The sequence below is a fragment of the Suncus etruscus genome, chromosome 4 (genome assembly GCF_024139225.1).
Source record: "Suncus etruscus isolate mSunEtr1 chromosome 4, mSunEtr1.pri.cur, whole genome shotgun sequence".
NCBI lineage: Eukaryota > Metazoa > Chordata > Mammalia > Eulipotyphla > Soricidae > Suncus > Suncus etruscus.
In genome coordinates, this window is record NC_064851.1 from 20602629 (window position 1) to 20614921 (window position 12293).

General features: G+C 48.1%; 2 protein-coding genes across 3 annotated transcripts in view; one reads left to right on the forward strand and one right to left on the reverse strand.

Annotated features, from left to right (window-relative positions):
* PADI2 (peptidyl arginine deiminase 2) overlaps positions 1-12293 on the forward strand; it is a 651199-nt gene that overhangs the window by 365121 nt on the left and 273785 nt on the right. The gene's annotated exons all lie outside the window — the stretch shown is intronic.
* PADI4 (peptidyl arginine deiminase 4) overlaps positions 1-12293 on the reverse strand; it is a 44663-nt gene that overhangs the window by 14694 nt on the left and 17676 nt on the right. Inside the window, exons 2-9 of the mRNA XM_049772025.1 lie at positions 11009-11189; positions 9209-9275; positions 7248-7315; positions 5924-6041; positions 3814-3939; positions 2574-2752; positions 2380-2483; positions 922-1033 (exon numbers count right to left, since the gene is read on the reverse strand). Coding sequence (XP_049627982.1) covers positions 922-1033; positions 2380-2483; positions 2574-2752; positions 3814-3939; positions 5924-6041; positions 7248-7315; positions 9209-9275; positions 11009-11189 — 955 coding nt within the window. The remainder of the gene's footprint in view (positions 1-921; positions 1034-2379; positions 2484-2573; positions 2753-3813; positions 3940-5923; positions 6042-7247; positions 7316-9208; positions 9276-11008; positions 11190-12293) is intronic.

Sequence of the window (12293 nt, forward strand, 5' to 3'; positions counted from 1 at the left end):
CCTATAGGTAGGGAAGAGGCCAACAAGGGCCCTTCCTTGAGGTGACAGGAAAGGCTCTGACCCATGGAGTACAGAAAGCTCAGAAAGGAGTCAGATAATTTGTGACACTAGACATGAATTACCATTATTCCATGCCTCATGAAATGGCCATTCTTATAGGTTAAAGCTGGTGGACTGGGAAGATGCTCAGAGGGCTGGAGTCCCTGATTCAATCAATCCCTGGTGTTCAAGTCACTGGCAGCCCTAACTGAATAACTCTCCACTGTGCAGAAACTTGCCTTCTAGCACTTTTGGTACTCCCCTCAATAAAAGATTATAAAAAAGAAGTCTAGTAGCAGTTTTCTGTGTTTGGATATGTGGATTCAAGAGGATAGGTGCATCGCCTGGAGAGGCCTTCGGCTGAGAAGAGGGGTTCAGGGTCTGGGAGGGCAGTGACAGGGAGAGATATGAAGGTGAGAGGAGAGAGGGGAAAGTCTTGGGGCACTTTAAGGAGCAATAAGAATATTGGGTTGAGGCCAGTCAGAGTCTCTGGCACTGCCCGATGCCAAGTGCTGAGTGCTGAGTGTTGTGATAAGCAGGACTCAGCCTCTCTCTTGGAAGCTTCTGTCAAAATGGGGGTGTCAGCAAGACCCTAAATAGGAAGATGGGATACAGGTTCTTGGCAGGCTGGTGCTACACATGGTGTGTGTGTGTGTGTGTGTGTGTGTGTGTGGTGTCTGGGGTCACATGAGAGGATTCAAGCCAGAAAGGGGCCCTCATTGTGATGACCTGATAGATAGACAACACCTTGCCAAGTGTCAATTAAGCTATTTTGCTGGGACCCCCCCCAAAGTGAGATTCCCTCAGGGATTTTTAAATCCCTGGTGGAGCCAGGCTGGACCCCAGGAACCCTCTGTCCCCAGCCATAAACCATGGCAGTACCTGCATCCATCGGTCCTCCATGTACTCCTCTGCAGGGCACACAGTCAGCTTGCACTGGGCTTTCTTGGCCAGTTCCGCTACTGCCATCAAGAAGTCCTCATTTTCTTCTGTGCTAAAAGGAGCCAAGAGAAGCTTCTTGGCACTCTGCACTCAGTTGCTAGTGCTGGGGAGGGCTCAAAGTGTTGGTCCTTCAGGGTAAAGGATGGACTTGTGGGGCCCCTTGCTCAAGAGGAAGGAGATAAATGGGGAGCCAATGTGGAAGGTTCTTCCACCTGGGCCAACACAAGCGTTCAAACCCAGGCCTGGATGCATTCCCCATGAGAATGATCACTTTTGTTGTTTTGTTTTTTTTGGGGGGGTAACCTCAGTGGTGTTTAGGACTTACCCCTGGCTCTGAGCTCAGGGACCTCTCCTGGCAGGGCTTGTGGAACCATATGGGGTGCTAGGGAATCAAATCCAGGTTGACCACCAATATTTCTTTGTCAAGACAATCTCCTCATCCACTGTATTATCTCTCCAGTGCACATTTGCCTCATTTACGCCCAAGATTACACAGGAGTGAGAGACCTCAATATATTTAAGAGAGGGGGGATGGGGCCGGGCGGTGGCACTAGAGGTTAGGTGCCTGCCTTGCCTGCGCTAGCCTTGGATGGACGGAGGTTCAATCCCCCGGTGTCCCATATGGTCCCCCAAGCCAGGAGCGACTTCTGAGCGCATAGCCAGGAGTAACCCCTGAGCATCACCAGGTGTGGCCCAAAAACCAAAAACCAAAAAAAAAGAGAGGGAGTCAGACAGCAGATGGATGATGGTCCTTCAGCAGCTTATTAAACGCAGAGGGACCCTGCTCTGAGGCAACATCCAAAAGTTTAGGTTGGCTAGAATGCTGTGTTTTATTTATTGAAAATTTTTTTTTAATTTTAGGCCACACTCAGTAAAACTCAGGGGCTATGCCTAATAGTCCTTCCTTGGATGACCAATTTTGGTGCCTGGATTAAAATGAGGTTGGTATCAGTCACATGCTAGGCAAATGCCTCATATTTGTATTTTGTCTCTCATCCATGAATTTTTCTTTCTTTTTATTTTTTTTTTTTTGGCTGTTAGGAACCACACCTAGGGGTGTTTAGGGACTTCTACCAGCTCTCAGAGAGCTGGGGAACCATGCAGACTAGGGGTTTGATATCAGAACTTTTGCAAATAAAACCCATGTTCTAGCCCTTGAAACATCTCTCTGGCCCAGAACATGCATTTTCATAAAGATAGAATTCTGAGCAATAAATTCACAGAGGTGGTCAGGGGTCCCAAGGATGGTGAGAGCTCAGGCAGTCTGGGTGCAGAGGTAAATCAGTCCCTTATCTCCCAGCCCCATTTTAGGGTCCTAAATCAGCCACAAAGCCCCCATAAGCCTGATGGTCCAGCTCATGGGTGTGGCTCCCACCCAGCACCCCAGGGGGCTCTCACCTGCACACGTATACCTCTTTGGGGGTTTGAGTATTGGGGGTCATGATCCAGGGGGCCACACGGAAGGGCACAGAATCTTGGAAGAGCAGAGCTTCAGGAAGCCCCTGCAGGGAGGTAGGGCATCACTGTATGCTGGTCCAGCCTCACTCTCCCCATTTCCCACTGGTCCTGCCCTAACCCTTGTTCTGACCTACCTGGTCAGATGCATCCAGCAGGGAGATGTTGAGGGAGACCAGCCCCGGGAAGTCAGCATCAGGGAAGGTGAGGCCCTCCACGTAGAAGTCTGCTTTGTGCTGCCCCCCTGGAAGGTCCAGGGTGTGGGCAGGCTGCTGTGGACCCAGGATTGCCTTGAACTTGGATGACTGTTTGTCCCCTGGGGAAAGGAGGGGAAGTCAGGCCTGAGTCCCTGCCTCTGCATATCTTGGGGGTGGGATGCCTGCAGGGCTATTGCCTGTCCACACTTTGGGTCTTGCCCAGCTAAACCTGTGGGGTCGCCCCCTAGGAAACTGTCAGAACATCCTAGCAGGAGCCGGAGAGATAGCACAGTTGTAGGGCATTTGTCTTGCACACTGCAGACCCAGGATGGACCCAAGGTTCGATTTCCAACATTCCGTATAGTCCCCTGAGGCTGCCAGGAGCGATTTCCGAGCGCAGAGCCAGGAGTAACACCGGAGCATCGCCATGTGTGGCCCAAAAACAAAAACAAAAATACAAAACAAAACAAAAACATCCTGGCTGAGGGCCCAGACTAAACACTGGTCCAATTTGTAGGCAGCTAAAAATGTTTCCCTTATCTCCTTTTTATCCCTGAGTACTCTAGGGAGTCCTAAAGACTGTCCTGATCTCTAGAGAGTTCCATAGGTGAGAAGGGAAGAAACAAAATAGTCAAAGTCACAGCAGGAAGTGTGTAAGTGTTGTTAAGGGGATACCTGGAGGACTTCCTGGAAAAGATGGAACCTCAACACGGGCAAGGAGTTGGCTTGTCATAAATGTAATGCTAGTTTAATCACTCCCTCTGGAGTGCAAGTCAGATCAAGGGGTGTCTGCACAAAATCCTCAGTTGGTGTCTCCACCTCTTGAAGGAAAAGCTTTATCTACACAGCCCTCACCCTTGGACCTTCCTTTCCACTTTCTCCTTCCCCTCACTACACTGAGTGGTGTTTGGGAACTGCTCCTGGCTCAGTGCTCAGTCTGGAGAGGGAACCTGGGCTTCTGCATGCAGCCTGTGCTCCCACCATTGTGTTTTCTCTCCTGCCCCATATATAATTTGCTTGCTAGCTTTTGTCCCCTAGGCCTGTTCTAGAAACAGCAGCAGAGACTGGGTCCATCCTTTTGCTGTTTCCATCCTTGCAGGCCCCTACATAGAGGCGGCACCCTGGAGTTAACCCCTGATGATGGGAAGAGAACCCAAGGGGGCAACCAAGGACCACTTACCTTTGTCACGAAACACTCTGACTTTGTCCATCTCTGTTCTGGCCACATGGAGCACCAGCCTGTGGTCTCTGAAGAAGTCCCTGGGGGTGCTTGTGTGCAAGGTCACTAGAGACATGTCCTGCAGGTCTGAAGAAGAGCCCCTGAAACCCTCTGGACCCCGGCCAACCCCTCACACCACCCTTTACTGGCTTTCCTAGTTATATGTTCTTTGTAGTCTTACAAAGATGTTCCTTTTAGAATTAGAATTAAGCCATTTTTTTGGTCTGAGTGGACTAGGATGAGCTTAGCAGCTAAAATTGGCCAAGCTGGGATCTTGTTTCTCTTGCTCACTGCCCTGTCCCTAGCTCCTAGAACCCAGAAAATCTGGAAGTTTCTGATATGATGCCAAGCATATGGCAGACAATGGACAGTGGATTGTGGACTGAATGAATGGAAAAATCTACCCTGCAACTGAGCTGAAGTGAACTTCATTGTTGTTATTTTTTTTGTCTTATCAGGGTAAATTTTCTTTTTATCTTTCTTTCTTTTTATCTTTGTTCTTTCCTTCCTTCCTCCTTCTTCCCTCCCTTCTTCCCTTCCTCCCTCCCTCCCTCTCCTCTTCCCTCCCTCTCTCTCTTCCTTCCTCCCTCCCTCCCTCCCTCTCTCCCTTCCTTCCTTCCTTCCTTCCTTCCTTCCTTCCTTCCTTCCTTCCTTCCTTCCTTCCTTCCTTCCTTCCTTCCTTCCTTCCTTCCTTCCTTCCTTCCTTCCTTCCTTCCTTCCTTTATCAAAGTTGTTCATGATTGAGTTTCAAACAATCAATATTCCAACACTCATTCCTTTACTAGTATACACTTTTACCTTTGATAACCTCAGTTTATCTCCAGTATTGCCCCCCATGGCAGACATTTCTCTCTGCCTGTCTCTCTTTTCCTTTTGAAGTGAATTTTGTGACCAACTTAAATGATGTCTGACAAAGGCAAGGCTGGACAACTGTTATGAGAATAGTCACTACAGGCTGACAGTCATCAGAGGTGGCTAATCATCTCAAGTGGATAGCTGTCGGGGCTCAGCAATGAAGTGGGAATAGGTTGGTACCCTAGGTCTGGGACAGTTGTTTCAGCTCTTAACAGGTCTGAGTGTGGTGTCTCAAGAAAGAGTGAGACAGTGGAAAGTGCTAGGAGAGCCCATGGGCTGGGAGGGTCCCAGGGGAACTGTCCAGTTGGAACCTAAGAATGTGCGTGGCTATGCAAGAGGTTGTTCCCTGCCAGGCCAGCTGCAGGCAAACTTCAAAATGCACCAGCAGATAAGTGAGGTCAGATATTCCCCTAGTGACCACCACCCTGGCTTGGCTAGTGGGCCTTACCTCCTACACAGGGGACCAAGTGCCCTGCATCCTGCTATACTTTGGAGGTAGTGACAGAGATGCCCGGTGCCCCCTATCATCTCTCTATACCAAACCCCATCCTGCTTCCAGGAACCCCAGGCTCAAGACCGAGCCCATGTCTTATAGCCATGTGGCCTTGAGCAAATTGCCTTCATTTCCTTATCTGTGACTTGCGGGTGAAGAGCTTGTGACTCTTGTGTGGAAGGAGAAAACATGAGGATTTTGAGTGACTAGAGCCAGGTTCAGTCCAAAGAAGAGATCTAGGGCAGATTGAATATAGATTTGGGGCAATAGTCATAATTTTTTATTTCTCTATTTATTGAGGCTTCTGGGCTATATCCCCTGGTATTCAAGACTGTGTAGTTCTAGAATTCTAACCTAGGATCCTTTAAGCAAAGATGATCTAGGGCTTTGAGATTTCTCTCCTTTCCAACAGTCAGACTTAATGATTGTGAAGGATTTCAGACTCCAGGCTTGACTCATGTGAAGTTTAGGGTGGGAAAGTGGGTCAGAATGAACATGGGGACCGGGAGGAATCCCCTGGAGACTCAACTTTCCTTTGGTTGCTGTGTGAACTGAGTAGGTCATTTGCCCACTCAGAATCTGGTATACACCTTTCCCTATGGACAAAGACAGGAATATGACTATAAAAACCCAGTTTTGGGGGGTGATTCTAGAGTTCAGGTTGCCTCACATGGGCTTGATAAAGAGCCAGAACCTGCTCCCATGAGTTCTTGGGGTCTTTACCTTTCTTGTTGAGTATGATGTCATCCTCACTGTCCATGTTGGCAGACCTGGGACTGTCTCTGTCACAGTTCACCAGCAGGATGGCACCTTGTCCTCGAGGACCCCAGGTCCAGGTCCTCTGTGGATGCCCAACAGGAATGGGGTGCAGCCCTCTAGGCCTTGGCTAAGCCCAGCCACTTGTCCCTAGCATCCTGTCAGCCTCATTTGATTTACCCAGGTTGTTCCTGGGTAAATCCCAAGAGATTCTTGTCTGCAACTGCCTGCCCCAAGCCATGAACAAATCCAGCAAAAATGCCACGCATGCAATTCAACGGAAGGGGCCCAGGAGAACACAACTGATGCTAACAGCTTGGAAAAACTGTCGGATTGGCAAACCAAATGGAGCTAAATATTTGCGTCAAGATTCTAATCTCAATTGCTCCACTGGTGTGGACCCTTAATTAACTAGATCTCCAGAGTGTGGACACTTCTTAGCAGCAGTGACTGTCCCCACAGATGAAAGCAGCTTGAGTGGTGGCCCCCACCCAAACCTTACCCCACCCATCAGTCCCCACCACCACCCAGGAAACAGAGAGAGACAGCACTTGGGGTGGGGGGTCTGAGAATGACTTTGTTCCCTGCAAAGCCAGTCATTCTGGCCTCACTTCTGGTATGTGCTGTCCACACTCATCCTTTTCTTTTAACAGCAGAAATTGTTCCAGCAGCTGTGGGGTTTTAAATCTCAGGATTCCCTGAGATTTGTTAACGAACTCCAGTTAAAACGACTCATTGCTGCATGCCCCATCTCTGCAAGCCCACACCTCTGGAGTTTCAGCAATTGCATATAGCCTGTCCCAATGGAGCACATCAGAGGCAATGTCTCCTTTATTTGTTACTCTTGCACTGTGGGAGTCTCCCAAAAGTAGGGGGGAGTTAGTAAAACGCGAGTGTAAATGTGTGTGTGTGTGTGTGTGTGTGTGTGTGTGTGTGTGTGTGTGTGTGTGTGCATGTGCCAGGATTCACATATGAAAGGTATATGTGATCTACTGGCTGCAATTTTTCCCTTCAGGGCATCTGGAAATAACATTCTCACATTCTCTGAGCCCACAATCAAGAAAAATGTAACTTGGCAAAAGAGAAGGGGAAATATGTAAATCAAAATGACTGTGATGATTCGAATTTTCGTCCTAAAATGTCTCCTCGACACTAGCTACTTAACTAGAGGTGGGACCAGTGAGGCAGATGGCTGTTCACCACAATACCACCAGGGGGCGACCGTGGAGTATATGAGAGCCTTACAGGCTGTACTTGGAGTATCTATGTAGCAGTCAGGCTTGAACCCTACCTGGTTTTTCTTGATTACCGAGTGCTTCGCTTTGCCTGTGCGAGTGATGTCCCCGATCAAAGAGATTTCTGAAATTCACAGAGTAGGAGGAGCAGGCTGGAGAATGTCCAAGGTCGGGACATTCAGCTTGGCCCTGAAACACAGACCTAGATGGCCTAGGGGCCATCTCTATTAGCAGGACTCTCCCCTTCCCTTTGGAGAGAAAGAAGATGATGGTTTCTCCTGGGTCATCACTGTATGAATCCAGCCATATCCTGCATATCAGACCTCCCTTTCCCAGCGGAATTCAGGAAACATCCCAGCCACTTCAGTGGGGCCTTTGCTGTGAAGTCCCTGCAAGGAGCCCAGGGCGCCTTTGGCTCCAAGTCAAGCCCTTACAGAGCTTAGGGGTGAGGCAGCATTCACTGGCTCAGACTTATTCAGCTCTTCTCGGTGGTACTGAGACTCCACCAGGACACATCCCAGCCCCAGATGTTTTGCTTTCATGACAAGACTGAGAGAGTCTTGTGTTTGTTTGTAAACCCCGTCAGACTGCTATGCAACCACTGTGCCATACCTGAAGTCCAGGCCCGTGCATGCTGAGTGTGAAACAGTGACTTCGGGACTTCACAGGGTTAGGGTATGTGGAAGGCCTCTTAGACCTGTCCAGAGCAGGTAATTTGTGTGAGGCCTAGCAAGCTCAGGATTTAGTGGCCTGGACTTCCCAGCTCCCTGACTAACTCGTTATACAAACTTCTACATATATCATATATCATATATAATGATATGCACCTGTGCTCCACTTTTTTCATCTGTAAAATGAGATAACAAGGCTGAGAGATAGCTCAATGGTCTGAGTGCATTCTTTACATGCAGGAGGCCCAGATTCAATTTTTGGCATTACATATGATCCCCTGAGCACTGCCAGGAGTAGCCCTTGATGCCACTGGATGTGGCTCCCAGACCAAATAAAACTAAGAATGACAATTTGGGGGGGCTGGAGAGATATTATTGTTGGTAGGGTGCTCGCCTTGTATGCAGCCAACCCAGGTTCGATCTCTAAGTATCAGTTGTGATTTCTATGTGTAAGCACAGAGCCAGGAATAAGCTCTGAGCACCACTGGGTGTGGCCTCGAAACCAAAGATAAATAAGAATAATAATTTTAAAATAAATGGCGATCATGACAGAGCCTATGTTAGTGGACTGTGGCAAGATAAAATCTTGGTCGAGTACCTGGCATAGAGTGTTGTGTTATTAGTAGTAGTAATATTTAAATATATATTAGTGAAATAAGTATGTGTTCCAACATAAAACCTGAAGACTTCACATACAGTTAATATATCACATGCATATTTACATAATAACATACTTTTGATCAAGATAGGGATAAGTTAAAATATTCTTCATATTTATTTTTTGTTTCGGGGCCACACCTGTCAGTGCTTGAACCATGTGTTGCTAGATCAGATAGAATCCCAGGCTCCCACATGCAAAGCTTGTGCTCCAGCCCCTTGAACCATCTCCCTTGCCCTAAATACCTTTTACTTCAAGAAGACTCTGAAACAGGAATAGATGGTTGGTATAAGGGGAAAAAAAAAAGTATAGATGGGTTGTAAAATGAGGATTTGAGAAACACTGGTGCGTATCATTATATATGACAGTATAATGTCATTTTTCTTATAAATGTTTAAAGTGTCAAAAAGATAAAGAGGCTCATTTATCGAAAGGCCAGGGACGCCTTCCTAAGTTGAGAACTAAAGCGCTAAGGCAATTGCCATTCTGCATGTGTATTACTTTGCGGCTCGCTGCCTGCAGGGGAGATTATTGAGGGGCTCCCAGATGCATAACTGGGAGTGGGCACGCTGCCTTGTTTCTCTGCTAAATCTAATGGAAGCTCTGGTGGGCATTTTCACCCCGAGAGATGCCCTGCGTGTGCAGCAGGCAGGGTTGGGGCCCCCCAGGGATCACTGGTATCACTTACCCACTGCAGTGATGTAGATCAAAGCTTGGGCTGGGGCCTTTGTCCGTCCATAGTATGAAACACGAATCTATGAGACAGCAATGAACCAAGAATGATTCTCTAGTATTAATGTTCAGCAAATTAGTGTTCTTAATGGTAAGACCTCGTGACAGGTCGGGGCAGCATACTAAGGAGACCAGGAAGGACAAGAAGTAGTCACAGCTTATCAGGAGTGTCCCAGTTCTATAACCAATCACCTCCAATGCCCAGGGAGCACAGAAGGGTATCCAAGGGAGGGATATTTTCTGGCTGGAGGTGGTACCAGTTCACTTGGAGGTAGATCTTGGATGAGAAGTAGGAGTTAGCAACTATAGACATGATGGGAGAGACATGGGGAGGCCCAGGTGGGACTATAAGCCACAGAAACTAATGCTGGGAAGCTGAAGGGATGGAAGAGACCAAGAGACTTTGGATTCCAGGCCCTGAGAGAATGTGGGGAGGGGCTCTGAATAGGAGGGAGACCTTTCAGGACAGAATCTGCTTATCTCCATTCTTCAAAAATGAGATGGCTCACCATTTCAAGATGAAAGTGTCTGATTGGTTCAAGCTGGGGTAGGGATTGGGGAAGTGGGGAAGAGGCACTTCTGAGGATTCTAGAGTGTTTTGTTATTTTGTTTTGTTTTATTTTAGGCCACACCCAGTGCTCAGGGCTTACTCCTAGCTCTGCACTCAGGGATCACCCCTGGTGCACTCAGGGTACCATATGGGATGCCTGACTTTGATCTCTGGTTGGCTGGGTGCAAGGCGAACACTTTGCCCACTGTACTTTTGCTTAGGCCATGGAGGTATTTGGTCCTGCCCTATAGATAGTGGGGATGCAGAGGGATGTCGCAGTCACTGTCAGCTTGTGTCCAGATCATGACAACAACTTCCTGCTCTAAGGTGCTGCCTAGGTTCGATTCCGTCTGTGGCCTTGTTACTCATGGCCAGGAATTGTTTTTTATTATTTTTATGATTATTTGTTTTGTCTAGAGGTTGTACCCTGCAGTACTCAAGGATTCTTCCAATTTGTGCTAGGGTTGCTTGTGGGTGCTCAGGGAGCCTATTTTAATTTTATTCATTCAATTTTAGGTACCAGAGATTGAGCCCAGGGCCTCACACATTCCTGGCCCCTCATAGATGAATGTTTCTACTGGTCCTGTTGCCTTTAGAAACTGAGACCATTTTAGCACTGGCTCCATCTCTCTGCATTTCTTTCTTGCCATACAGATCTGCCTCCAATAGATCTCTTGCCCTTTCCTTACCTAGAGGAATACAATGCAGCCATGTTCTTTTTTTGTTAACCACCTACCATGCTCAAATATATATATATATATATATATATATATATATATATATATATATATATATATATATATATATTTGGTGGGGAGAGACACCCCAGACATTGTGCAGGGGCTATTTGTATTCAAGAAAACGTGAGGTGCAGGAGATGAAACATGGGTTTCATGCATGTAAAGTATGTGCTCCAGGCCTTTATGATATTTCTCAGCCCTAAAATTACTTTATTGAGTGTTACCCCTCACCTCAACTTTCTGCCTAGCTCACTTAGAAGCAGCCACCTCCACAGGGAAAAGGGAAGGGTGAAACAAAAACAACCTACCAACCCTGTGTTCCTCCGGATCTCCCCACAGCCACAACCAGCCTTTTCCCAGAGGAGGGGAGGCCAAGCTGGGGCTCAGTGTGGGGCGGTCTGTGGGTGACAGGCTATGAAGAACTGCCTCTTCCTCCCTCATGTCCATCCCACTGTGCTGCACTCACCTTCTGGTCACCTGTGCTGCGGCTGGCAGCCTTCATCCTCAGGCTCACCTCCAGCCTGGGGTCCAGAGGCCATTTGGAGGAACAAGTGGGGTTCTTCTTAGTGGGAGGGCTGTGGGCAACATCAACGAGCACTCCTGGGGGAGTACTGAGACTGAAGCTTGTGCAACCCTCAGGGGCGGCACTGTGGACAGACAGGAGGGCAGAGAGAAACACACATGGTGAGGCAAGGTTGGACCCACCCTGCCCATCCTGTGTTCTTTCTTTCCCAATTGTCTATCCCTGTTGGCTGGCTGGCTGATTCCTGAGGTTGTTGGAAAGTGGTGGGACAGCCTGAGATGGAGCACTGATATATACACTGGGAAGACTGCAGGGAGGTGACAATAGCTGGACACACAGGTATTCTGGGAGCTATGGCACACCCCACACACTTCATGGCAATACACAGGGTTGTGAGAAAAATCACAGACTTCTGATTCTAGGTTATGGCACTTCACTGTAAGATCTGCCTCTTACACAATTAGATCACAGTTAAAAAATATATATATTTGGTGGGAGTGGAGAGATAAGATAGCACAGTAGATGGTGTTTGCCTTGCACACAGCCGATCCATTATAGAAGGTGGTTCAAATCCCAGCATCCCATATGGTCCACCATGCCGGCCAGGAGCGATTTCTGAGCATAGAGCCAGGAGTAACCCCTGAGCGCCATCAGGTGTGACCCAAAAACCAAAAAATAAAAATAATTAAAAACATTTAATATGAGGCCAGAGAGATAGCATGGAGGTAAGGTGTTTGCCTTTCATGCAGAAGGATGGTGGCTCAAATCCCAGCATCCTTGGGGCCGGAGAGGTGGTGCTAGAGGTAAGGTGTCTGCCTTGCAAGCGCTAGTCAAGGAAGGACCGAAGTTCGATCCCCGGTGTCCCATATGGTCCCCCCAAGCCAGGGGCAATTTCTGAGTGCTTAGCCAGGAGTAACCCCTGAGCATCAAACGGGTGTGGTCCAAAACACCAACAAACAAACGAACAAACAAACAAAACCAAACAAATCCCGGCATCCCATATGGTCCCCCAAGCCTGCCAGGAGCAATTTCTCTGAACGTGGAGCAAGGAGTAACCCCTGAACGCTGCCGGGTATTTAATGTGTGTGTGTGTGTGTGTGTGTGTGTGTGTGTGTGTGTGTGTGTGTGTGTGTATTTGGTGGGAAGGGACACCCCAGTCATTGTGCAGGGGCTATGTGTATTCAGGAAAACGTGAGATGCAGGGGATGAAACTCAGGTTTTATGCATG